Consider the following 26,311-nt stretch of genomic DNA (forward strand, 5'->3'; position numbering starts at 1 on the left):
TGCTTTGGAATCAGAAAGGACAATGACCAGAAACCTCTACATAACTCACTAACTACGGAAGATAATTCATTTATTTAGTCAGTTAAAGTTACTAACATTTGATAACGCCTTTTTGCATATGTAACCAAGCACATTCAGCATAACTTTACAGAACTTGCAACTTCAAAGTGTTGCATTTCGTCACTGTCAAAATGCAGTTTGACACAAATCAAGGGTGGGGAAGGGGAAAAGAGGAAACAAATACCAGTCAGCATTTCTACCATCGTAATGTAAAAAAATTAGAAATTTACGTAACTGTAACAAGCTGTATGGTAGTTTAAATGTGAGTACAGTGCATTTTTACAGATTGTCAGAAGGAAGAATCAAATATACGCAAAAGCTGGATCTAGTTGCAAAATAACATTTTAAAGGTTACAAATTGAAACAACCTCTCAACATAAATCGTTACACACCTACCACTTAGATAACCGATAACTGACTCTTCAATCTATATTGACTAAAATCAGCAATGTTATATAAACTCAATATCCACTCTTGAAACAAAGAAACTGCAAAGTTTCAGACAGTATAACACAAACTATGAAATATTTCAAGACTGAATTCAAAAGTATTTCATACTGAAGAAAAAGACAGGAAGATGCATGCTGCTTTATAATTCTCATTTAGCCTGTGTATTTCTCAGGCAACTGGGTAAAAAAGCAGTATTTGGAAATCCTACACAACAACTGTATTAATACTCCTGTTAGAAGCCCCAAAAAATTAAACCATGAACTCTGCAGACTTGCACATACAAGAAATTCAGAGAAATTTCTCAAAGGAGCAGGCAAGAGAAGCAAGCTAAGCTCTGAAACCATCATTAACCAGAGCAAGAGAACCCCACACAACATTTTTTTTTCCCCTACAGCCACAGAGACTGAACTGCTCCCAAATCTGGTAAGAAAAAATATTAAGATAAAGCAGTTACACCTAAAAAGGTAACTTAGCATTACTTTAACCATCCCAGTGTTTTCTTGTGATTAAATGTTTTACAATGGTTTGATTCATGGTATAAACAGCTTTTGAATCTACATGAAAACAAATGGTTTTAATCATGATTTGTAAGTCTCTGTCAAAAAGAAAATCAAGAGTAGATTATAAGGTCCTTTTTTTTTTTTTTTCTCCTCAGGATATCTATGAAGGTTTCCAGGAATAGCCATTGTTAAGGAATCTTATCATCTCATGTAGGACTGTGACAGCAGCACATGACATGATTATTCTAGTCAAAACTTAATAGGAATTCTAAAACAAGGTTGGCCACTGACCTATGAAGAGGCAAAGCTTAAGGCCAAACTGCCACGCTAGTCACAACCCAAATAAAAGAATGCATGTAGACAAAAGCAAGCGAAGAGAGGAATAACAACCGTAAGAACAGAAAAAGGCAAAATTCTTTTCTTCCAATTTCTCCATCCCTCACTTTTGCCGACCTGAGGCATTCTCCCAGCAGCAGATGATACGACTGACCCATTTTAGAATTTAACGAGAAACAAAGCCTCTTGATTTAAAAGTATACAGCTTAAAATCTGGATTAAAATATTACACTTTAAAGACATAGAACTGTGGAAGTATTTTTCAAGTCACTGCCCGAAGAGTAATTCTACCAGAACCATCCCATCACTTGTTACAGTATAGCCCCATATTAAGACCTGAAATCAAAGCAAAGGCTGACATTGTCAACACACCAGGTATTTTCCAATACATCTGCAGAGGCCACTTGGCCCTGTGACCAGCAGCCATACCCAGGCAGCACGGCTGCTATCTGTGCAGCTTACAAGTACTCAGAGCACATGAATTTCACAGCCCAAAAAAGTCAGCTCTTTCTGACTGAAAATAAATAATATTACACTCCACCAAAAAATTAAAGAGAATCAAAGCCTGACGTTTGTCTGGCTTCATGATTACAGAGTAGCAGTGGGGTAATATCAATCAATCTATCCCCAAAAGAACAACTTACAGTTAAATACATCATGAACTGAGAGCTTAACATATAAAAAGTTCAGAAATATCATACCGCTTCAAAAGAGTCACAGCCTATCATTATAAAGGAAGAATATAAAACTATTTTATTGACCACTGTTCACCAGTATTTACAATAAAGTAAACAATATACAGTCTGATAACATTCAAATTACTACAAAGTTAATTTTCACCTGGTCTTCTTGGGATCATGTGACCCCAAATACTAAAAAGAATGAATCTACAGGTGTAAAGGGCTAGGTTTGGGTAAAGAAGATACATGCACATCAACTGTATAGAAGACTACAAAACATCTGTGAGCTTGTTCAGACATTCATTGAGATTCAATAATAACCATGGAAGTTTATGAATGTTTTATAAAAGCTTTTACCTAATATGGAGGAAGTAGTAGTATCAAATGCTCTCCTGTGATAGATAAATGAAATGAGTTGCAGAAAGCTTTTATTTACTTGCTGTTGATGCAAAACACACTACTTCAAAAAAATATCAAATTTGAATTTTGTTAGAATGTATGCTTCTCACATTGCTAATAAATCAAATTTCAGGTTTTAATATTCATATATATATAAAAAAAAGTGATGCAAACAATTATTGTGCTTCATCTTCTGGGCATGAATGCCAAGTTAGTCGTTCTTCATAAAAAGCGATTACGATCTGAGGACACTTCACGTTAGCTTCTTTGGCCAGCACCAGATCTGCCTCATCAGAGTCTTTCCTGATGGGAAAAGAAGGGAGATTAAAAACAACAAAAAAAAAAAAAACAAAAAACCATAATTACTAATTCTCTTAATTAACCTATATTTATAGCAGGGTTCTTTAAATTATTGTAACATCAAATGGATTTCAGGAAGAGTATGTTTTCATATAAATGTAGCAGCTCTTGATATAACATCATGAAAAATATCAGCTAGAAATCAGTTTTCAGTAATCTTTTCATTTTAGCTATGAAGAATTTCTTTGCTAATAATAAGATTTTGCAGCTGATACCTTCCTTCACAAGTTTCTTTTTCTATTCCAGGGGAAAACACTGTTTAAGAGAAATTATTCCTACAGTTACCAAATGCAGGATATAATGAAGTAAGTAAAACTACACTAATTTTACTTTAAAGCATAATTGAACTTCAAAGTGAGACTTATATAATTAGAAGTTTATGCAAGTAACTGCAATTTCTGAGCCTGTCTTGGAGTAACAAAAAAAAAAAATTCCAATATAACATGCTTCAGGCTCCTTTTTAAAGAGTATGCTGATTGTACAAGCGAGCTCTATGACTACATATTCATACCTATCTTTGTTGACTGCAATCAATTACAAAAAAACTAACCCACTACGAACTAAAAAGAAAATGCTCCTTTCTTGTTTTCCTTTGTGTTTTATTCTGCCAGTTATCATTACAGAAATTCAAGTAGTCATAATCCACATTTTCAAACTTCTCTCAGTTCCATGTATTAAAGAGAATTTGAAGTCAGAAGGCAGACAACCTTTCCAAAGCACTGATCTTCAAGAGTCTAAGCACACTGCATGACAAACCAATTCTCTGGAGACTGCTCAGTTTGACACCACTAAAGAAACTAGGCCTTTCTAAAAGTTGTTGAAAACTATAATTCTTATGCCAGCACCACAGAAAATCAAACTCCAAGCAAGTGTTAATTCAACCCTTATATTCTCAATGCTGGATGAAGAAAAAAAAATTACCCTGCTTCTCTACCGCAAAGACAAGATGTCTTCTGCTAACATCGTAGCTAATAGAACTGTTTTCCTCCTATCTTCCAAATAACACCAGCTCCCCCCTGCACTTTTCCCTGTTACAGGCCCATAATGACAAACTTCTTCATATTGTCTGTTCTTCATCACAACTTCAGCTTCCTCCACTAGTTTCTTCCAACTCTCTATCCACCTGATTGCACACAAACAGCAGACACTAAGTCTGATAAAAGGTTGTCTGCCTAGCAGCTAGAATCAGCTTATGTGAAACATGTAAAAGCAGAGTTCTACCTGAAATTTCCCTAGCAAGAATGCTACTCAGATACATCTTTTCCATACAAATGCCAGTTCTAAATTCCATTTCTATGATATCGAATCAAGAGAATCTAAAGTCATTTTGGTTTTGGAAGAAAGGGGGACTAAGTACTAACTAATTGTGCAAGTTTTGCTTCTGCAAGAACACATGGTTAATAAATAAGCAGACGGCCAGCTTCTTTCTGTTTGCTGAAATGAAGTTGTCTCATTAGCTAAGTGCAACTACCAGCCCTCCCTCAATATGGCTCAGAACCGTGGAGGTAAGACTTACCATTTCATGAGGAACATAAGCTCTCCGCTGCTATCCGTAGCCCCAATTATTCTCTCAGGATCAAGACCCCTTGCAAACCCTCTCGGTTTATCAACCTATTGAGTAAGTTAAAAGATCATTATCTATCATCATCTAACTATCCTTTTATTCTGGCATTAGAGCTAGATATACACATTAATGTGTGTGTGTGAATCAGAACAACAAAATATAGCATTACATAATTATAAAAGCTATTGCTACATATAAAAGTTGTCTGAAGATGATATGAATTTTATATTTTTCTTGACTGACCTTCAGACCTAGACATTCAGATGCAGAGTAACAATGAAGGACTTTTACATTAATGGTTCTAGCAACAATTTCTGAAAACTCGGTAGATGAATCAAGTGGTCTCAAGTCTTTATAGTAGATAAACAAGCATGGCTAATGAAACAAACTGAACAGGCAAAACAAAAAAAACACACTCCTGGCAGCAGGCAAAACATGTTCTTTTCAGCAAAACAACAAACCTGGGCACTTAGGTTGGCTTAAGCCAACTGTGAAACTGCACCCATAGGGCACACTTCAACTCTTCTTGGCTCACTGAAATCACATGTGTGGTAAGCAATATGACTGCTTGCCTCTAGTTTCACAATACCTTTGTGAGACAGTGACTGCTACCATACCAGGTGAAGCCATAAAATTAACTTCACACAGAAACTAAAATGTCATTTGTAGCATTTACCAATATTGCTTCTGATGCCTTCCAATGTCACCTAGTAATTGACAGCACACATCCAGCAGCTGTCTTCAGTAAACCACTGACACTGACAACCAGCTTTGATTTACATTGTTAGTTTGAAAGTTTAGAGAGAAAAATGTATACCGTTGAACATAATATAATAAGCATATTATTTTGCTCTTACTAGCACTAAACTTATTATATTGTTGGCACATTTAAATTGGAGGTGAAACCCAAATATCCATGAAATAGTAGGTTTTCTTCAGTCACCTTCCTACCACCATGCCCAATCCTAATTTAAGCAAGTGCTTGGTCTTCCCACTTTGCTATCTTCCCACTCACCTATTTAAAAAACCATAGTTCATACAAAAGCCAGAACAGAACTTCTGCTCGTTCCATTCACGACCATTTTACTCTAACACAAACTGACCACATTGTTCATTAGTAACTCTCAACCAGTCTTACTTTTGATTATTCAGCAAGAATCACAGAACAACATCAGGGCTTCTGGTCATAAAAAGGAAAAATCAATCATCTTTTACCCACCATTTGGGCTCATTAACTGCTATAAAACATTACACTTTCCAAACCACAGTTCCAGTTCTGCGATTCTTAGATTTAAGACTATGGTTATTCTAGTTCTCCAAGTCACAATAGAATTTTGGGGGTAGAGGGTTGGAGAGGTAGAAAGAAACAAAGGAGAAACAAAGTTTAGCACATGAACATATACTTACAGAATCACGTTTTTTCTTTGATTTACTATCATCAGATTCGCTATCTGACAGTGATTTTCTTTTCGCACCATCTGTTTTTTCTTTACCAGCTTTCTGAGAGTTCAGAAAAGCTTCAATTAGCTCTGGACAATCTAAGTTTTCTTCAGGCTCCCACGTGTTGTCAGCACTGAAACATACATACATTTATGTAAAACTAGGAAAAGAAGAGAAGCGTACAACTAGCTACATGGCTCACCCTAAGGAAGTAATTCCTTTCCTCAATATGTAAGGTGTCTTTCTTAAACCAAGGATGCTTCTCTAGCCATCTGCCATAGCCTTCGTGTACTACTTTTGATGACTGAAAAAAGTAAGCTCTGCTATGCTGAAGAATATTGCTGAATTTTTCTTAAACTTGAGATAAAGAATAAGCAGCTCTATTAACTCCTATGGTGTTGGTAGAAGCAACAACATGCAACCCTCATCCTACCTGTACATTTAAACTTAATTCCTGGTTCCCCTTAAGACTGACCATGCAAACAAGCTGTTTGGTAAGAGCATAAACTAAGACCTCAGGAGAACAGAACATACACAATCCCCACTAGAAATGACAGAAATAGATACATATCTAAGTTTCTATGCATCAGAAATACTCTCAAAACTATCATCTGAGCACTGAACTGTTTCTCACTCCTCCAGTTGTAGAGCTTTTGGAGCCGGTCCAGAGGAGGTCCATGAAAATTATTAAAGGGGTGCAGCACCTCCCCTATGAAGACAGATTGAGGGAGCTGGGCTTGTTCAGCCTGGAGAAGAGAAGGCTCAGGGAAGACCTGATAGCAGCCTTCCAATACTTAAAGGGAGCTTAAAAACAGGAGGGAAATCAACATTTTACAGGGGAAGAAAGTGATAGGAAAAGGCGGAACAGTTTTAATCTAAGAGGGGAGATTTAGATTAGATGTCAGGGGAAAACTTTTCACTGAGAGAGAGGTGGTACACTGGCACAGTTGCCCAGCTGTGGATGCTCCATCCCTGGAGGCATTTAAGGCCAGGTTGGATGAGGACCTGGGCAACCTGAGCTCATGGGCAGCAGCCCGCCCATGGCAGGAACTGGAAATGAACGGGCCCTGAAGTCCCTTCCAACCCAAACTATGCTAATAGGCTATAATTATAGGAAAAAAAAAGGCTCCATATCCAGAGCTGGGTACTGCAATTGTTCTAGGTATGTATTTTGTTAAATAACATTTTACACCATCCATGAATGTTCCCTCCAACAATTAAGCACCTCATCAGAAGTCCTCAAGCACTAATATATTGCCACAGCGCTACTGCACAAACAGGATGCCTACCCATTATTTTCAGTTACCAAAACTTTAAGGTGCTAGAATTCAGAAGGTTGCTTTGGGAGATACGTATATGTAACTACTAATGTTAAAATGCTAGGCTTTAGTATTCAATGCACCCCCTTTTCTTGGCTGATGGAAGCACTGTTGTGCTTACAAAAGGCCCTGGATAGACCAAAAAATACCTTTTCAGTATGTCTAATGAAAGCAATCATGCCACAGAATTCCTTTTGTAAACTTACCTATTTGAAAAGCAACTAAAAAAAACACCCTTCCCCCCCCCCCCCCCAAAAAAACAAATTCACAGCTTCAGAGCTGCTTGTTTAAAGCCCTGCAAACATTATTTCTCAGAAATAACATTCATTCCTCTGCATATGAAAGTATACCTATTTTATGACAACTGTCAGCCTAGCATACCTTGATTGATATTGACACAAGCTAGATCAAAGAGCAGTGGCAAAAGAACAATCACTGAAGGCTTTGTATAAGGTTTTGGAACGTGACCAAGCACAAACCCTAAGCTACCAGTCTTCTATTTTATTGTCATACTTGACTGCTCCACCTGAATAGACATTTATGCTGTCCTTCCCTTTCAGCTCTTTAAAGCGTATTCCCACCATCCAATCCCCCATCCACACAGTTATTTCAAATAAATGGTTAATATTTAGCATTGTACCAGAAAAAATAATGGTAATGCCTTACTCTGTAAATCCTTTCCACTTCAAGTAGTATTCCACCTTTCCATTCACAACACGTCTGTCCAGGACTTTCTCCACAACAAATTCTTCAGGCTCTGCCTCTTCAACTTTTTTACCTTTGCCATTTTGTTTCTTTCCCATTTTGTGCTACAAAAGAAATTCAGAATGCCATTATTCATTCTTTTGCTTTACATCGTTACTTCACTGGCCAAATCCAACTTTGCTCAGTAAACAGCAAGGAATCATGTATTTATTCACACTAGAGCCAGAAGCTTGGACTTGTTTCATGTTAGTGCATGAGGTCAGGTAACCTGAGCAAGACATGGTAATATTTTGGGGTTTTTTTTTCTTTTTTTTTTTGTTTTTCTTTTCAGCCACTTAATGAGATACCCAACATAGAACACCAGTTTTTATAAAGGTGAAATATCTTTGTCCGTACACTCAGTGCCTCCACTCCCCTTATAAATTTAATTCTCAGAGTGCTACATGCTCAAAATTTTATCAAGCTTCTATAAGTTAACTCCATGCCTGTGAAAAGGCGGAGGGCAAGAAACAGCATGAGGCAGAAGTAAAGAAAAGTAATAAGGGAAAACGCATCAAACAGAAAAGGGGTGCTACTAAAAAAAAAAAAAAAGTGGTTACTACCTTTTCCAAAAAAAAAAGAAAAAGCTGATGGGAGCAAAGTTTACAATGTAGCGCTACCATAAACAAAATAATCAATCATAATCATAATTATTGAACAGGATGCATGCCAGGAGCAGCGAACTACTGTAGTCCCTTCCCACTATCAGCCACGCACCAATGTAACTAACATTCAAAGGGATGTCAGAAAGGTGCAAACGTTAAGACAGCTACACTTAAGGTACAGCACTTAACATGTAATTAAAATTTTGCTAATTTAAAATACTCAAGAGTTTCAAGTTTACATTTGATATACTTTAAATAATATTCTTCAAGTTCTTAAAATAAATATTACATCCACATCATCCTCAAGGCATTCCCAGTTTAATAAGGCACAATTCAATATTGATAGAAGGACACCTTTCAGAATTTCCTTGTTTGCAATCTGGAAAAGGTCAGGACGTATCTATAATCTTGTTGTATCCCATTTCTTGAGCACCAACAGACCAAAAGCAGTCTGATGGCCATTTTGGATTGCTCTTTATAGGAAAATTGTTAAAATGGCAGCCATAAATTAATGGGAACAGTATTAACCTCTGAGAGCACACAGTCATGCAGCACCTTAAAGCAGACAAAGCTACTTCCTCACTAATGCGCTTCCTACATGACAGAAAGAGGCAAGCAGAAGTCATGGAGCACCTGCCTTTACTTTCTGGCACTTTTCTAGACCTCTCTAGAATGAGGGTGGGTTAGTTTGAGCATACTGCGAAGCAATTTTGAAACTGATTTTTAGACTTTGCAGAATTTTTCCTTGATGTGATAAAAGGAAGGAAAAAAAGTGTCTGTCAGACACAAAGAAAACTCTTCTTTTTGCAAAATGAAGAAGCTGACCTGCCTTTCCAAGCCTACTCTTTGTGTTCTTCCTTTTTTTTTTTTTGCATTAACTTCTTCTCCCCCAAACACCTTTACTCTCGTTAGCAACCCATGAGCTGAAGGTACAAACAGCAAAGATGAGGAAAAGGTTCAAATTCTCCCTTCAAACAGCAAGTTTCCATATATGATTATACATTGTGTGACACTTGTTTTGACTTGGGAATAGAAAAGAGATTATTTAAAACAGAGCATGTATTTCCACTTTGAAAATAACTACCTGCACATCCCAGGTGTATATTGAACCCAGTACTCTTGTCTGAGAAGTACCAACCACACTGGCTTTTTTTTGCCTCCACAGGAAAAAAAAAAGAAAAAAAAGAATGCAGGACTGAAGGTAAATGAACATAAACATATGAAAACATCCACCTTGTCTATGAAGGCTGCTTACTGCAATAAATGAAAGTATTAAAAAGAGAAATGAGATGAGAAAAACGGGGGAAAAAAAAAAGAAGTGAGGAGAAAAAAGACAGACTCACTATACCACGCTAACATCCTAATTACTGGTGTTGGGGCAAGCGGGCTACAAGTGGAACATCTCCATCTGTGCTCTCCACTCGACTAAAACCCTTCGGTTCAAAGGAAGGCTGTTTTCTGATAACTGTTCTCAGCTTCTTTCAATCACATCACCTAAATGTTTTAGACCTCTGTATCAAAATAACTTTTCTCTAAAAGAAACACAAATTCTTTAGGACTTTAAATAGTACATAATCTTCCACAGAAGAAAATGAATACTACAGGATCTGATCCTTTATCTCAAAGGTCAGTAAGCAATAACAAAATCAAGGGTGCGTTGCTTTTTGCTCTAAATATTAGAGCTTTTGCTACATCTTCTGAATAATGGTACTTTCCAAACACTTCCTGAGCCTTTTTAGCCTACTAAAATAATATTTGACAGCAGAGCCTGAAGAAATACTGAAGAATGGTAACTCCTGAGATTATACAAACCAATGTAAATCTCAGCCTGGAGGTGAATGTAGCAGCAGCTGACCCAGAACGAAGGGCAGAAACATCCACCAGATCCCTGAAGCTCCTTTCTTTAGGGTTACCTGTTCTAAACCTTAACACGGGCATCTAAGCACTGGATGCTCATCTGTGGCTTGCTTCCTGTCCTGCATTCAGAAATCACATCCAACAGACAGAGATGGTTTCCAATGGGTAATGACTCTTTCTTTGAGGGGCAACATTAGAACAGAGACGTGACATTGCGATGGAGTGTTTCACAACACAAGAGGTAACAAATTCAGAATTACAGTTCCAGAGCTACGCTACTCCCAGTATACCTAAGTTTTGCATTCAAATATGCAATGAAGCAGAATTAGTTACGGTTCCCATGGGAACCATAACTGATTTTCCTGACCTGTGCAGCAAAATTCTGAACATCATATCAGAAATACTGCAGTTGCAGACACTTTCCCCTCCCTGAGGCATTCCCTCCCTGGGCTGGTAACTGCTCCTCTTCCTCAAATTAGGGAAAAGTGGACAATCAATTACTAACAAAGTTCAGACATTCATCTTGAGGAAATCTTTAGAACGGTTTGCCATCATATAATGTCAAACAAGCACTGCACTTTGAAGCCAGGAGTTAATAAGAGTTTTTAATGTACCTCAACCTGGGTCAATTAGCAACCATTTTAGTAATTTAAGAACGGGCCTTTTGAGTGCATTATAAGTCCATTGTTCTGCTATCCAAACGTCCAATTGCATCTATGCATTCTGCTTCAACCTCAGATGCATCTCATGCTATATTTCTTCAGTTCTTCCACACACACACATATATGTGTATATATATATTTATATATAAAGTAAGTAGTTGAATTGGCAATTAAAATAATTTTTCCAGCAACCAACTGCCTTTAGAAGTTCATATTTTAACGTCAAGCAAAACTTTACAGGGACTTGAGAACCATGAATGCATCATTAAAATATTTCAGGAGGGGTTGACATCTGATAATTTCTGCTCCTATGAAATTCAAAGAAACCGTTATTTGGTAAAAAAAAAAAAAAAATTTCAAAGGGCATCTTAACTACACCACATCATTTCCCAGTAACGTTATTTTTCTTCTGTAAGGACCGCCTTTGCTCAATTTGTTCTTTTTTTTTTTCTGAATAGACTAGGAGAAATTAAATGAATACATGATTTTACTTATTTTTACATAAATGATGAATTACGTGGTATCCTGAAAGGAGGCTAAAAAAATCCTTAGTGCTTTCTACAACAGGACAGATGAAACAGTGCACAGTCCTTTTTTTTTTTTTTTTTTAATCCCCAACAAGTCTCTGTAGAAATGGCAGATTTGTTAAAGCCAAAGAGAATGTCCTTTCCAGTAGCCTTACTTTCCGGACCTGAAATTTTGGTCAGAAAAATGCTGGGGAGGGGAGATGTGGATGTATCTTTTAAATGGAGATGCCAAGTTATAAGTTTGAAGAAAAATATGTTGATTAAATCCTTACATACTTTAGGTGTGCGTGAACTTACCAATGTAGTTTTATTGGAGGCCATTTTTATTGCAGACTTGCAGAGCTTTTACTAGAAAAATGCATGACAATTAAAAGGAAGTTTACGTTACTCAAAGAAAGGCATCCCAATACAACATGGTCCTTGTTCCAACCCCCATGTATTCACAGCATAGAACACTTACAGAATGGATTAAATCCAGGACAAGAAGCAGCTTACTGCTTTGTCCGGCATAACCCAGTAACGCACCTTTACCTAGCCGGGATAAATAGTGACAAAGTGGTAGATGGGGTTGAAAAAAGGTTTTCCCAAGGCCTTCTAAGGCACGGAGAAGGGGGAGGACCATCAGGGATGCTTAATTCCTTAAACCCAACAGAACAGGAGCTCAGATTCCAGCAGTTAACTGTAATATAGCTTTAGCCGTATTAACTGTGGATCTGGCGGGGAGCAGCTACACATCTGCAGTGTAGCAGAGCACCCACCGCTTTCAAAACTGCGAATATTTATTTTAATGCATAACGCTGCCCTCCGATTCTCAAGTTTGCACCAATTAAGGCCCTGCACCGACGTGAGCTCGGCTAAGCTGCACACGCTACGTTTATCCTAGGCAAGCGAGTCCAACACCATCCATCCCCTTCACCACCGCACCTCTCACACCGACCACCTCTGTAAGCACGTTTCGTCCCCGCCCCGTTCCAACTACAAAACTTCGGCTCGCACACAGGCCCGGGCACGGCTCGCACACGGCCCCGCAGGGCCCGAGGGCTCAGCCCGCCGCCCAGCGCCCCGCTAGGGGAGGCCTCGGCAGCCCCACGCCAGGCGGCGGGAAGGGCCGGGCGGGAGCTCCTCGCGTCCCCGTCGGAAAGGAAGGAGGAAGGGGAAAGAAACCACAAGAACACTCCCGAGATACCCCCCCCCCCAAGGAACGGAGCCCCGCGGGCCGCCGGGAGGGGGGAGGAGGAGGAGGAGGAAGGGGGGGGGGCAGCGCCTCGCCATGCCCGCGCCCCCCCGCCCCGCCACGTTTCCCCGCCGCGGAGGCCGCCCCGGGCGCTGGCGGGCGGCTTTGTCTGCCCGGCCCGGCCCCGCCGCCCGCCCTCCCTCCTCCCTTCCTTCCCGCAGGCCCTCCCGCCGCGCCCGCTCCTCCCGCGGCCGCCGCGCTAAGGGCTGCGGGGGGGTCGGCCGCACCCCGCGCTCCATCCCCGCGTCGGCGGGGAGCAAACGGGGGAGCGGGGAGTGCCGCCGAGGCGAAGAAAGAAGGGGAGAAAGAAGGATACAGACTTCACTGCCGCTCGGCCGCGCCGCTCCCCCGTCTCCTCCCGGCTCTCGCCCTGCGCGCTCTGAGCGGCGGCGGCGGCGGCATCCGAGGGGCCGGGGGGGGAGGGGAGGGGGCGGGGAGCGGCGCGGGGCGGGCCGGGCCGGGCGGGCGGCGCGGGGCGGGCCGGGCCGAGCCGAGCGCGCCGGCGGCTGACGGGGCAGAGCGCACGACGCCGCCTACGCGCCAGCCGCAACCTCCTCCCGTTGTCGCCGCCAGCACAGGAGGGGGCCAAGACGTCTGTCCCACGGGGGGCGAGCGCAGGACCGCGCCAGGCGTCCAAACGGAGGAAGATGCCTCGCGGCGACAGAGAGAGCGACTGGGTGAGGGTGGCCGGCGGGCCGCGGGCGGCCGCCGCCATCATGGCCGCCACCGCGAGGGCGGGAGAGGGCCCGGCCGGGGGGCTGCGGCGGGCGGGAAGGGCCTTTGTTGGCGGCGGCGGCGGGAGGTGCGTGCGGGGCTGAAGGGAGAGAGAGAGCGGGAGGCCCGGCACCGTGTCGCTGCCGCCGAGCGGCAGCACTCACCCTTTCTCGCCGCGCGTGAGAGGAAAGGGGAGGGCGCGAGGAAGGTGAGCGCTGCGTGGCTGCCGGCGGAACGCGGCTGGCCGCGGCCGGGCCCGCTTTTCTCCACCGAGCCGAACTTCAGGGTTATCGCTTCCCGCCTCCCGCCCGGGCGGAGGGGGCCGCGGCGCTGCGTTGTGCCGTGCTCCCGCCCGCGGAGGGTGGTGGGGGTGCGGGGCCGCTGCGGCTAATTATAACCCCGCACTACGAGGTGCAGTCTTCGGCAATTTCCGGAGGGGGTGGGGGGGGGGGGAAGATGCAACGTTGTGCCAGCGACGCTCGGGTCGCTTCGGATCCACTCGGGCACGTATTAGAGAGCTCTTCCGCTGTCGGAAATTGCCGAGTGGGTTGGGGAGTCCGTGAGCGCTGCGTCTTTTTTTTCCGGAAATTGCCGAGCTTGAGCCGAGCGCCGGTTTCGTCGGCGTCGGCTGATTCCGGAAATCGCCGAAACGAGCCGATCGGGTTGCCATTTGTGTTTCGGCTGTTTCCGGCGGCTGCCGAAGCGGATAAGCTCGGCGAGGAGGACTCCTTCGGCTCATTTCGGAGACGGCCATTAGTAACGGCGTCGATGACTTTTTATTAGGTGACAAAAACACGGAGGGGCATTGCACAGAACCGCTGCCTCTCAGGACTGATTTAGGCTCTAGATCCGAGCTATTTTTTAATTAAACTCCGGAGGCGCGGCCGGGTGGAGGAGGAGGGCGCTCGCAGTGCGCGGAGCTGAATTTCAAATTACGTAACAACTGCGGCAGCCATTGCTGAGGGCCGTGCGCTGCGCCGGGCAGGAACCGCCACCATGAAGAACATGGTACGTGTGGGGGGCGGCCCGGAGCTCCATTTTAACGGGGTGCCGCTCGCGGTTCCGCGCACGGAGCGCGTTTTTGCGGGTCTGAGGGTTACGAGAGGAGTGTGGCCGCGCTCAGCCGGCGCGGACCCGGGAGGCGCTGCGGCTGTTGGGCCGCTCCGCGCGGGGGAGGGCAGCGACGGGGGAGGAAGGAAGGTTCTGGAAGCTGCGGTTGGGGCCGGGTTGCCGCTGAGGGGAGGCGGACGCTGCGGTTCAGCCGAGGGCGGGTTGGGTCTGTCGAGGTGGCTCTCGGAGCGGGTGCTCTCAGGGCACGGCGGTGGAGGTCGGTGGGAGCGCGGCCCGGGGCGCGCCGTCGCCCCGCGGGCAGCAGCGGCGCCGCCGCCGGTAATGGCGGCGGAAGGGGGAGGGGGAAAATGGCGGCGCCGAGAGCGGCGGGGGAGGGGAGGCGGGAGGCCGCGCCTGCAAACTGACACCCCGCGTCTGGCTGCGCGGCGGTGCTGGGCGGGTGGCTGCCGAGCAGCCCGAGGGCTCGCGTGGCGCCGGTGGGCGGTCGACTGGGATCGGTTTCCCGGCAGTTGTCCTTCCCGCCGCGCCGCGCTCCCTGGAGGCGGCGGCTCCGGGCGCCATTTTGCTCCCTGGCTGCGGGGCTGCTCTGCTGATCGCCGCCACATGGCGGAGCCGCCGCCGCCGCCTCCCCGCTTGCTCCCTCGACGTCAGGCGGCGGGGCGGGCCGGCCTCGGGCTGGGGCGCGGCGAGGCGCTGCGGCGGGCTGAAGGAGGAGCAGCGCCGTGCTGGGGATCCCGCCCGGCTCCTGACTGAGGATGCCGGAGGGCTGCTGAGATTCTCACGCGCAGTCTGTCCCTGCCTTAGAAAGCGTTACGGGGGCATCTTAGGAGGTTTATCTTGTGGCTTCTGTATTGAGCGTGGAAGGAAGAGGCAACGGGTTGTGTTTAGTGTAGGGTTTTCGTCAAATATCGGAAAAGGACTGTAGTTAAAATAGCTTATAATCGTGCACGTTACAGCTGCAGCGTAAACGTGCAGTTATCATAGGCAGCTGGGCCCTGGCCAGGGTCGTGGTTGGAGACTCGCAACTAACAATGTAAGACAGTGCGCACGTGTGGAGTAGCACTAAAGATATTTTCATACATTTTTAATTCGTGTAGTGGTAGTGACATTGCCATGTCCTGACTGTGTGTATGCCTATGCCTACCTTTTGCTTGGTTAGGGCACATACTGGTGTGGCAGTGCATGACGGATGAGTGTATGATGACATACGAACTTGCAGCTGTTCTCTTTATCAGTGATGTGTGATGCATTTTTGCTCTCTAAAAAGCAAATGTGGTTATTATGGTTGGTAGGTAGACTTCTTTAAGTTTCATTTTCAAATATGAGCTGAATGCTTAATGGGAAAATCGATATGCCATTAAAATTTTCCAAATTCCCATCTTTTTATCCTAGTTCTGCTGTTTGACAGACGTACATATGGCAGTTGATTGTGTAGGGAAAAGTGTTCCCATGGGCCTATGGAACCAGTAGGTAGTGGTTAATCTCGAAGCAATTGAACTGAAGTAGTTGGAAGAGAAGGGCATTTGTGCTTTTTAAGCACTCATTGGTTAATAGCCTACTCAGGCAAGAAATGATAACACAGCTTCCAACATGTAGCTTTAATTCAAGACTCGAATGCAGCATCCTTTCCCTTATTCTGTTCAAAAGATTCTATGAAGGGAAGCTTCACGTAATGCATGTTTGTTGTGTCAAAACTACCCTGCCTAACTTCTCCCATCTGTACATCAAAGGGACAGCATTAGCTTTCTTTGTATTTCTCAGAAGAAAAAATACTTTGAATCTACTTTGAGTGTAATGCTTTTGAGTGACGTTGAAGTAACTGTTCTCAAACAGCATACTTATTTGGAGGTGGAAAAGGAATAGTCAATAGTCGTTCCATTTCTTCTTAGCTGGTAATACAGCTATGCATTTTTAACAAAACCGATTCAGTAGCATCTCCGGAATGTCTTCCATGTTGCGTAGTTCTAGATCTGACCTGCCTCCAACAGCTTCAGAAAATGTGTGGATTGGCTGAATGCTCGTTGTTTAAAAAAAAAAAAAAATCCTTTTTAAAATGACGAGTATAATGTTGACATAGTATTTGCATTGGAGTTCTCTTGGGAGAAAGCTTAGCAGGACAGTTACCTCCTTCAGACAAGATTCTGAAATTCTGCTTTTTGTTAAAGGGTCTTTTTTTTTTTAATTAGCTGTTTGGCATATGGGATAACAATATGTATCATTCCCTGGTGCTCCTGCTTATGGAAAAGAACATTTACAATACATTCTTAGTATATGAAGTACTTGGGGAGTTGAAAGGTTGTTAGTTTCTGCATTATAATTACCACGTATACAAAAAATGTGAAATATCTTCTTATTGGCCTTGAACTTTTTTTAATGATTTACTTGTTGTCATAGAAATTTCTGCTGAATGAGCTCAGTGAAAATTTCTTTGAGAAGTGATTAAGTCTTTTTTTGAAAATACAGTTCATACACTTAATGGGAAATGTGAGGAATTTTTTCTACTTAGTTTTGATGTTGCTGATGTTGGTAGGGGATGCATGTACTACTAATTCCAGATAAATTTTATAGATATTCCAGCGTGCTTCATTTGACTAGTGATGAAATCTGAGTCAGTGACCTAGAACACTTTGATTGTATTTTTTTATTACTTAATGGTTTGTGTAAATAGCTTGATAGTATTGATGTATGGTAATTTGAATTATATATTTTTTAAATAAATGATATCTGGAATAAAATCAGTATGAATGGACTCATGTTTACCTGTAGCGAGGACACTTTGTTAGTTTGGGGCATTGTTTTTTTTTTCTGATGCAGTTGTAAAAAGTTTTCTATTATCTTTTCTGTGGTAGAGGGAAAAGGAGCAGTTCCGCAAGCTGTTCATTGGCGGCTTAAGCTTTGAAACAACAGAGGAAAGCTTGAGGAATTACTACGAGCAATGGGGAAAGCTTACAGATTGCGTGGTAAGTTTGGCATGCTAATGCACAGTGATGATGTGGAATGTGTAAAAATTATAGTGGGGGGAGCTGCTTGTTTAATAGCTTAATATAAGAGAGAAAGTTTAATGTTAAATTTTGAGTTCCTGCAGTTGGTTCAGGCTTATCAGTCCTTCAAAGCTATAAGCAGATTTCCTCCTGTACACTGCTGATAAAATGCAGTTTGTTTCCTGTAAAATCTCTCAGATTATCTGTAACCGCTGATCACAGCTGTTCAAAATTAACTGGGGTATCATTGCTTGAAATGCATTAGGGAGTGCCAAGTGCACTAGTGCATCAGCATCTGTGTAACCAGTAACCTTTGGAAGAAAGCTTCTACTTTGGTAAGCAGTCCTGTTGAAGCTAGAGAGGAGTGGCTTTCTGCAGTCTGTGATTTTTATATACTTATTATCTCTACTGTAGTTGTACTGAAGTTGTTCCACCGGTCTTGTTTTCAGAACAGTAAATATGCATTTCATAATCTACGTTTAAAGAGCGTGGTCTTCAGAGAGGTAGAAACAAATGTTTGATTTTTAGAGAAAGATACGTGTATATAAACATGAATTGTTGATACCGATTACTTTTTGAGTTACTGGTAGGGTAATAGAGGACATGGACTCTGGTGCCATGTGGATGCTGCTCATGTATTTGGTCCATACAACTTGCTGCTTCATACGTAACTGTATTTGAATTAGGTTCTTGTTTTCTCCAAATGTTGTTGCTGTTCAGTTTAACATGACACATGTAGAAGTGATTTAAATTTGTTCACTGTTTTTAGGTGATGCGGGATCCTGCAAGCAAAAGATCAAGGGGGTTTGGTTTTGTAACATTCTCCTCAATGGCTGAAGTTGATGCAGCCATGGCTGCAAGACCTCACACAATTGATGGAAGGGTGGTGGAGCCTAAGAGAGCTGTGGCTAGAGAGGTAAACACAGGATTGAAAGAAGATCCTTTTTCATGCTTTGAGAGACTACTCTGCTTTTTGGTTATGCATTCTTACTTCAAACTGTCTCTGAATTTGTTGAAAGGATCTGGTTGGGACACTGTTTCCACATCTTTAGTCTGTTCATTGACTGTTACTACTATAGTAACTATGTATTAGTCTGGTTGTGAATTATGTCTGCAAGGGGTGCTAACTGGGATCTGAAAGTATTCTTAGCTGAAATGTGTTGGATGTCTGTAATTATGCAAATTCTAGACCATCTATTCTCTGGGATCATTACTGTTATTAGATCTCAAATTAGGAAACTCTTGTTAATCTTATGAGTATTTCTGTAAGCTCTATAACAGAAGTGATAAAAAAAATAGCACAATATTAGGATCTGTGCTTTCCTTCAGTGGTGGTGATCAAAATCAGCCTAAGACTATTCATGTTTTTGCTCCTTGCACATTTGATTTTAAAATCCAGGCTATAAATTAGATGGGCACACAGTAAAGCAGTATACCTGGGTTACTGTAGCACTGAGATATTTGAACAAATGCACATTCTTGTTAACTCGCGTTCTCTGCATTGTTGGAGGATTTAGCCACTTCAAGCACAAGTTGACCCAAACTTTTAATGTTTTTGGACTGATGAGCTGCAGCTGAATGAGGTGTCTTGTGGTAATTTCCATTTTCCCCGAACTAGAAGTGGTACCCTTGTTAGTGATCCCAGTTTTCATTCAGCTTCCAGAAGAGTTCAGGCTTGATTAGCACTTATAAAAATGTAACTAAAACAAAGCAGGACACGTGCATACTCTTTATACCCACAAAGCTATTACTGGGCTTTAGGGATAAATCCTTCCTACTTATTGCAGTTGCTTAAATACTATGCTCAAAACACTTCAGTTTTTTATTTTAAAGGTATGTGGAGAGTTGTATTTGTTTTAGTGCAGAGCTGTGGATGTGCTGTAGTTGAAGGAGCTTTGCAGTTAAGTGGAATGCAGGCTTCGTTGTCATTGGAGAGGTGGACAGAGGAAGTTGATGCATTTTTATTTTAAGTTAACTAAAGCTTTTTTTTTTTGTTATTAAGGAATTGTTCAGTTGGTCTGACAGTTTTCTCTAAGTTTATTTAAAGGGTTTGCATTTCTATATATTTCATTATACGTAATAGAAGCACAGAATGGCTTGGGTTGGAAGGGACCTCAAGGATCATCAACCTCCAACCCCCCTGCTGTATGCAGGGCCACCAACCTCCATACCTGATACTAGACTAGGCTGCCCAGGGCTCCATCCAACTTGGCCTTGAACTCTTCCAGGGATGGGGCATCCACAACCTCCTCTTCTCCCCTCCCCCCCATCATTTTTCAGTGCATTTAGAACTTTCATGTGGGTTTGGGGAGGACAGCTATTACCTTCCACCCCACAAAGGTTTTATGGACATGCACTGAAAGAATGAGAGGACATGCACTACCTCAGTGTCTGAAAATCTTAGCATTCCATTCCCGACATTCTGAAAAAAAATGATTTGCTAAATTGCTTTTCTTTGTGGTAATTTAGAGAATTCTTTTAATAGGAATCTGGCAAACCTGGTGCTCATGTTACTGTGAAGAAATTATTTGTTGGTGGTATTAAAGAGGACACCGAGGAGCACCACCTTCGTGACTACTTTGAGGAATATGGAAAAATTGACACTATTGAAATAATTACTGACAGACAGTCTGGTAAAAAGAGAGGGTTTGGATTTGTTACATTTGATGACCATGATCCTGTGGATAAAATTGTATGTAAGTAATCTTCATCTCGCTGCTTTATTTGATAACATTGATGCTTACAGTCACGGTACTTGTGTGAAGCTAAATTTAAAATAAAGTGAATGTAATATCATAGTTATGGCAAATTGTGGGGACAGGTATTTTAAACAAATAATCTAGCACCTAATGAAATGTTTTTTAGTATTCATAATTTTTAAAATAACAGTAGGGAGTGTGTATGGGCCAATTTGGAATGACTGCATTTTTGGTAGCTTGAGATTCTTGTTGTTGCCAGATGAGTACTTAAATGCTTACAGTGTTTTGTTTCATGTGATTACAGTGCAGAAGTATCACACCATTAATGGCCACAATGCAGAAGTAAGGAAAGCCCTCTCTAGACAGGAAATGCAGGAAGTTCAAAATTCAAGGAGTGGGAGAGGAGGTATGTTCAGTTGATGCTTTTTTGTTTTTGTGCACTTCTCACGATTTTGCTGCTTACAAATGTTAAATTGTTATAGGGAACTTTGGTTTTGGTGATGCACGTGGAGGTGGTGGCAACTTTGGTCCGGGACCTGGGAGCAATTTCAGAGGGGGAGCTGGTAAGACAGGCATGTTTATGGCACTTGTTTGTTTGTTTACATCATCCTTCACATTCTGGGTAATGGTAAGCTACTACTGTTTAGTTGAAATGCATCTCCAAGTGTTACAGAATTTTTGGGAAAGATAACTTTCAAACCTGTTGCATAGTACACAAATAGATGACGTAGCTTTTCATAAACTCAAGTGATTCAATTTTTAAATGATTCTATTACAAGTTGAAATTAACTTAAACTTGGTAATTTTGGTAAGAAATTCACCTATTGCTTCTCTGTAATTACACGCAGTGCTCAGGAGCTTCACTGTGAGGGGTTTCTTTATTGAACATTTAAATTACATAAAAGCCAACGAGGTTAGCTATGTTCAAAATTAACCCAGTACTTCACAAATGCAAGAAAGTAGGAGGTGTAGAGAATGGTAGATATACTGTTTCACATACATTTTACCCAAGTTCAAGTGTGTGTACTTCAGTAGTCTGTGAGATTTGAGTCTAAATGTCATATGGTTTAGATAAAAATCAGTTTGCTACAGGTGAATTGAAATACACATTTTTTTTTTCCTCCAACAGATGGATATGGGAGTGGCCGTGGGTTTGGTGATGGGTATAATGGATATGGTGGAGGGCCTGGAGGTAAGTTTGCTTCTGCTTCTATTTTTATTTTCTTCTTTCACTTAGAACTGTTTTTACATTCATTTGCTGTTTGTGTAAAACTTAGAAAGTGCCATAGATATTTTGTTGGCTTTAAGAAACACAACTATTGGGTCGCATTACACCTGACATGGGAAATTGTATAGTTATGTCATGAACAACCATGCCCTTCTCTTTACGACGGTAGCAAGTTACTTCATTGATGCTTTTAGGCAGTCTGGCTAGTGGGCTTTAGTCACAGTTTAGTTAGAGTGGGAGTTGGGTACATATCTTCCTAAAAATCCTACCCTTTTCCTTCCCCTGTAGACTTCTCAACAGAAAAATATCTGTAGAATTTGGTTACCTCCTACACTGAAAAGCTTATTTTAAAGGATTATATTGTCATAGGTGGCAACTTCGGTGGCAGTCCTGGTTACGGAGGAGGAAGAGGAGGATATGGTGGAGGAGGACCTGGATATGGCAACCAGGGTGGGGGCTATGGAGGTGGCTATGACAACTATGGAGGAGGTAACCTACTGGCTTCAAGTGACCAAGTTTCAATTGTAAATTAGCGCAAATTGTATGAAATCTGGGAGGTGTGTGGTGGAGTAAGCAAGTTTTACAAATGGAATGAAAAAGCAGCTGATATCACATGCTGCTGGACTATTTCTATGATTTTGTCTTTTAATTGTGTAATGATAAGAACTCTGTGAACATTGTAGCTCATCCAGACATGTCTATTCTTGTATTGATAACTCAGGCAATTATGGAAGTGGAAACTACAATGACTTTGGAAACTACAACCAGCAGCCTTCCAATTATGGTCCAATGAAGAGTGGAAATTTTGGTGGCAGCAGGAACATGGGGGGACCATATGGTGGAGGTATGTCTTGATATGCTTTGGAGCCAGACTGGGCAAGCTTCAGTCCTTTGGGGAGATGGGAGGGTGATAGGTAAAAATTGCTAGCTTCTACAACAGATGCACAATACCCACGTTTGTTCTATGTAGTATATGAGCTGGCTGCAGTTTTTCGTTGATCTCAAGACTATAAAGTTTGTTTTGGGGACCTCTGCCTCTTTTCCCTCTAGAATATTAGAAAAAACATCATGCAGATTCCAATCAGTAAGGACTTGCAGCACAACTTGTAACATCCGCTAAACTTACTGGGATTTCCCCTATTGCTTTCTTGTTCTAATGTCACCTTTTCCTGTCATTTCCTGCTTTTAGTTGTCTAGATGTTATTTAATACGCTGTATAAAACTTGTGGAACAGAAACCGAAACAAGAACCCCTTTCTTGTAAGGTTCAGTTTGCAAGTAAACTCTACCCTCATGGTGAGGCTCAAAACTATGCAGTACATCAAATTACATGTGGCCCTGTTGAGTCTTCTAGGATTTCAGCATGTAGTTGTTGCAGCGCTTTCTGGGCATTAGTAGAACATAGTGAAACGTTAAAAGCTGTGGATATGCCATCTTTGGAAGTAAACTGGATGTATATTTTGGTAGAGTCGTTACAAGTATTCTTAGATGGAAGTGCACTGACTTAACTGTTGTTTCTCACTTTTCTGTAATTGTAGGAAACTATGGTCCCGGTGGCAGTGGAGGAAGTGGTGGATATGGAGGGAGAAGCCGTTACTGAGCTTCAGCAAGCTTGCCATGGGTAAGTATGTTTTTAAGTGCTAAAATTGCAGTGATTCGTGAGAGTAGCTGCAGGAGTTAAAAATTTTTTTTAGGATGTTATCTTTCCTATAAAAAATGGTTAGCTGAATAATTTCATAACCTATTTTTTTACTCTTTACTTCTGTTGAAACAGGCTTCACTGTATAAATAGGAGAGGATGAGAGCCCAGAGGTAACAGAACAGCTTCAGGTTATGGAAATAACAATGTTAAGGAAACACTTATCTCAGTCATGCATAAATATGCAGTGGTATGGCAGAAGACACCAGAGCAGATGCAGAGAGCCATTTTGTGAATGGATTTGGATTATTTAATAACATTACCTTACTGTGGAGGAAGGATTGTAAAAATGCCTTTGAGACAGTTTCTTAGCTTTTTAATTGTTGTTTCTTTTTAGTGGTCTTTGTAAGTGTAGAAGCATTCCTTTGATAATGTTAAATTTGTAAGTTTCAGGTGACATGTGAAACCTTTTTTAAGATTTTTCTCAAAGTTTTGAAAAGCTATTAGCCAGGATCATGGTGTAATAAGACATAACGTTTTCCTTTTAAAAATTTAAGTGCGTGTGTAGAGTTAAGAAGCTGTTGTACATTTATGATTTAATAAAATAATTCTAAAGGAAATATTGTGTAATTTTAGATTTTTTTTTTTAACGTTGTAAAATAAGGAAAGGAGTGGGTAGTATAAGGTCCCACAAATAATACAAAGCTATTGTTGTACATGTAAAATTAAATGCTGGTCAGAAAAAAAAAAGTATGTTGTCTTTAAATGATCAGGTTTAAAATATCTAGATAACTTAAGGGATATCTCTGCAAGGAGAAACACCTTTTTAGATCTTTTAGATGCTGCTTCTTCAATGGCAAGGAAAGGAAATATCCCCAGCGAGGTACTCTTCCAGGGACACAGGTCTAGTACAAGAGAACTCTTGAAAACGTCACTAAGTTCAGCCAGTCTTAAAAAGCTGCGCTGTATTTCTGCAAAGCTTTAACTGCAATAGTATAAGGATGCCAACGAAGGCTGAGGGAGTAGAGCAAACTTAGTTCTAAGCTTCAGTTAAACTTCTTTAGGTAAGATCTTATTTACTTTTTTTCTTTCTTAATGTTCCAAAACTGAGAAACTAATATTATGTGACAGTATTCTTTCAGTATAGTGATTGTTGTTATGTAGTTTAATGTAGCAATGAATTGTGTTAACAATTATCAACTGAAGAGAAATATGTGAATCCTGTTTTCTTGTATTAAATTTTCTACGTACAGATTTCTGTGAATTTCAGCTACTTAACATATTTTTTTCCTACTGGAATCTAGCTATGATATGAATCCTGGACAAGCATAGACTGCTGCCACTGTACTCTGCTACAGTTGAACAAATGAGACCTGCAAGTGTCCATTAGTAAAGCTTTGCAAGGGTTCCATCCCTGGTGTTGGTAGTTAAAATGGTAGGTCACATGTTAATTAAATCATACAACTTTATTTATGCATCCTGCAACATTTTATTTTTTCTTGGGAGACTATGCATTATGGTGGTTGCAAGGTAATGCAATGAAGGTAGCGCTGTGCTGTTAAAAATGAACTGTGTTGTTATGTGTCTTGTCTACTGTAATCTATAACGCGTTTCATCCTGAAGGTTCCCAAGTAACTTTAGACTGTTTACGTGTAAGGAAAAAAAAATTGCACCACAGAATACATCTGCCTCTGTGAAGGAATGTGTCGTCCATTCTTGTAACTGCATAAGCAGTTCTTTAGGAGGAGAAGTGAAAGCTTCGAATGAAACTGCAGGTGGTATTTTATGAGTGTACAATGTAATTACCTAAATTGGAATTTGGCTAGAATGATGAGGTTTCCACCATTTTTTATAGTTCTTGCAGCTAATAAACCTTAGTGCCAAATTCAGTCAGCCTTACTCTCATTGCATTGAATGTTTGATCCTCAAATTATCGAAAATTTGCCAAGTAATGAGTCATCTGAGTAAGGGTGGCATACTCCATACGATCTGGTTTTTAAACAAAAACCCACAAAACATTAAAAAAAAAAAAAAAAAAAAGCCCACATCCTAATTTCAAACTTCCATTGCTTTTGACAGGCTAATTACTGAAGAACGTGGACTCAGCTAACAACAGTCCTGTTCCTTTTGTGTTAGACACACCAGTGAACTGCTTATACTTCTTTTTAAAAATGGCTGAAGTTCCCCTATTGGTAATTTGGTTTAGACATATGTGATAAACTTCTTCAGATACACTTTTTTTTTCTTTGGCAGGAAGGTGCCATGCTGCAGGTAACTAATGAAGAAGTGGTCAACCACAGAAACGCTTCAAGAAATAAGAAATTCTGTATCATCAGAAAATAGTTGTTTTTGCTGCCTTCATTAAAAACCTAGAGGTTAAATGAATACTGATAAAATATCACAATTAGTACAGCTCCCTGTAATGCTGGGTTTTTTTAAATGATAGTAATAATTGTCTTGTAAACATTTCGAATAAAACTCAGATTCGTTAGGAGAAACAAATTACTAATGTTAAAATAGCGAACATTCTGTGAGTTGAAGGTTTAACTACATATTTTTATAACTTTCATAGCTTTAAAATAAAGTATTTTTTATACCAAAGTAGTTCTAGTGTAATGCTTAATAAAATTTAGTGTGTGTCTAACATTAAATAATGTTGATTTGCAGCTTTTAGAACCTTTGACGATTTGAAATGTGCCATTTTGAGGTGGAGTTAAAAACCAAATTTACTTGGCAAGTGTATGCACAGAACTTGTATCTCTGAACGTAGGCATCTGTTCTCTGTTGGGAGAAACAGTGCTGCAAACAAAAGAAGCTGATTTTTTTGCTTTTGGATGCAATTGCTCTAAAGCAGCTATCTGGCTGCTTTCTTATTGACTTCAAAAAAAAAAAAAAAGCCAAACCAAAACCTACTCCTTTCCCATTAATGCAACTTACCACTTACAACAGTTCATCAGTAGCTTTATCCTTCTTACCTATAAAGAGCTTTTAGTGTCAACGGAGAAAGATTTAATGGAAAGTAGACTTCCTGCTGTACCAGAACCGTATTACTGATGGTTGCATCTTCAAACAACAGTCATGAGCTTGGGAAGCTCTAGTTGGGAATATATTTGAAGGAAGGTGTTTGTTTCAACCTATTACTTGCTTACATAATTTATTCTAAACTTGACATGTCTATGCCTGGTTTCAGTAGACTCATGTATTTAACCGTTATTATAACCCAAAAACACTATTTAAGTATTT

At 41.2% G+C, this 26,311-nt stretch overlaps 2 protein-coding genes across 10 annotated transcripts; one reads left to right on the forward strand and one right to left on the reverse strand.

Annotated features, from left to right (window-relative positions):
* Nucleotides 1-37: 37 nt before the first annotated feature.
* CBX3 (chromobox 3) lies at nucleotides 38-13,875 on the reverse strand. Of its 5 annotated transcripts, none has more exons than XM_031590134.2 (6): nucleotides 13,616-13,875; nucleotides 11,801-11,851; nucleotides 7,775-7,917; nucleotides 5,757-5,922; nucleotides 4,302-4,396; nucleotides 38-2,728 (listed from the first exon to the last, which is right to left on the reverse strand). In XM_031590134.2, the coding sequence occupies exons 2-6, from the start codon at nucleotides 11,822-11,824 to the stop codon at nucleotides 2,602-2,604; spliced, it is 555 nt and encodes a 184-aa protein (XP_031445994.1). In that variant the 5' UTR covers nucleotides 11,825-11,851; nucleotides 13,616-13,875; the 3' UTR covers nucleotides 38-2,601. The 5 variants fall into 5 exon arrangements, with proteins under 5 accessions (XP_031445994.1, XP_031445993.1, XP_089998777.1 ...); XM_031590133.2 differs by lacking the exon at nucleotides 13,616-13,875 and adding an exon at nucleotides 13,058-13,165; XM_090142651.1 differs by lacking the exon at nucleotides 13,616-13,875 and adding an exon at nucleotides 12,428-12,731.
* Nucleotides 13,206-25,669, forward strand: HNRNPA2B1 (heterogeneous nuclear ribonucleoprotein A2/B1). Of its 5 annotated transcripts, XM_031590129.2 has the most exons (13): nucleotides 13,206-13,414; nucleotides 17,372-17,482; nucleotides 18,273-18,419; nucleotides 19,989-20,199; nucleotides 20,507-20,608; nucleotides 20,685-20,774; nucleotides 21,332-21,394; nucleotides 21,800-21,919; nucleotides 22,152-22,274; nucleotides 22,968-23,050; nucleotides 23,204-24,132; nucleotides 24,373-24,503; nucleotides 25,322-25,669. In XM_031590129.2, exons 1-10 carry the CDS (start codon nucleotides 13,385-13,387, stop codon nucleotides 23,027-23,029), a joined length of 1,059 nt encoding a protein of 352 aa, XP_031445989.1. In that variant the 5' UTR covers nucleotides 13,206-13,384; the 3' UTR covers nucleotides 23,030-23,050; nucleotides 23,204-24,132; nucleotides 24,373-24,503; nucleotides 25,322-25,669. The 5 variants fall into 5 exon arrangements, with proteins under 5 accessions (XP_031445989.1, XP_031445988.1, XP_031445990.1 ...); XM_031590128.2 differs by having other exon boundaries at nucleotides 24,373-25,669; XM_031590131.2 differs by having other exon boundaries at nucleotides 13,207-13,414; nucleotides 20,685-20,765; nucleotides 24,373-25,669.
* Nucleotides 25,670-26,311: the final 642 nt, after the last annotated feature.

Source organism: Phasianus colchicus, chromosome 6, assembly GCF_987193195.1.
Source record: "Phasianus colchicus chromosome 6, bPhaCol1.hap1.1, whole genome shotgun sequence".
NCBI classification, from domain to species: Eukaryota; Metazoa; Chordata; class Aves; order Galliformes; family Phasianidae; genus Phasianus; species Phasianus colchicus.

What these genes read in the sequence shown, in the direction of transcription:
- HNRNPA2B1 (XM_031590128.2), top strand. Translation starts at nt 13,385, where the DNA reads ATGCCTCGCGGCGACAGAGAGAGCGACTGG. An exon ending in TTCAAGGAGTGGGAGAGGAG is followed by an intron (nt 20,609 to 20,684) that starts GTATGTTCAGTT and finishes AAATTGTTATAG; the next exon opens with GGAACTTTGGTTTTGGTGAT. An exon ending in ATATGGTGGAGGGCCTGGAG is followed by an intron (nt 21,395 to 21,799) that starts GTAAGTTTGCTT and finishes ATATTGTCATAG; the next exon opens with GTGGCAACTTCGGTGGCAGT.
- CBX3 (XM_031590134.2), bottom strand. Translation starts at nt 11,824, where the DNA reads ATGGCCTCCAATAAAACTACATTG. An exon ending in CAAAGAAAAAACGTGATTCT is followed by an intron (nt 4,397 to 5,756) that starts GTAAGTATATGT and finishes CTTACTCAATAG; the next exon opens with GTTGATAAACCGAGAGGGTT. An exon ending in CTTATGTTCCTCATGAAATG is followed by an intron (nt 2,729 to 4,301) that starts GTAAGTCTTACC and finishes TTTTCCCATCAG; the next exon opens with GAAAGACTCTGATGAGGCAG.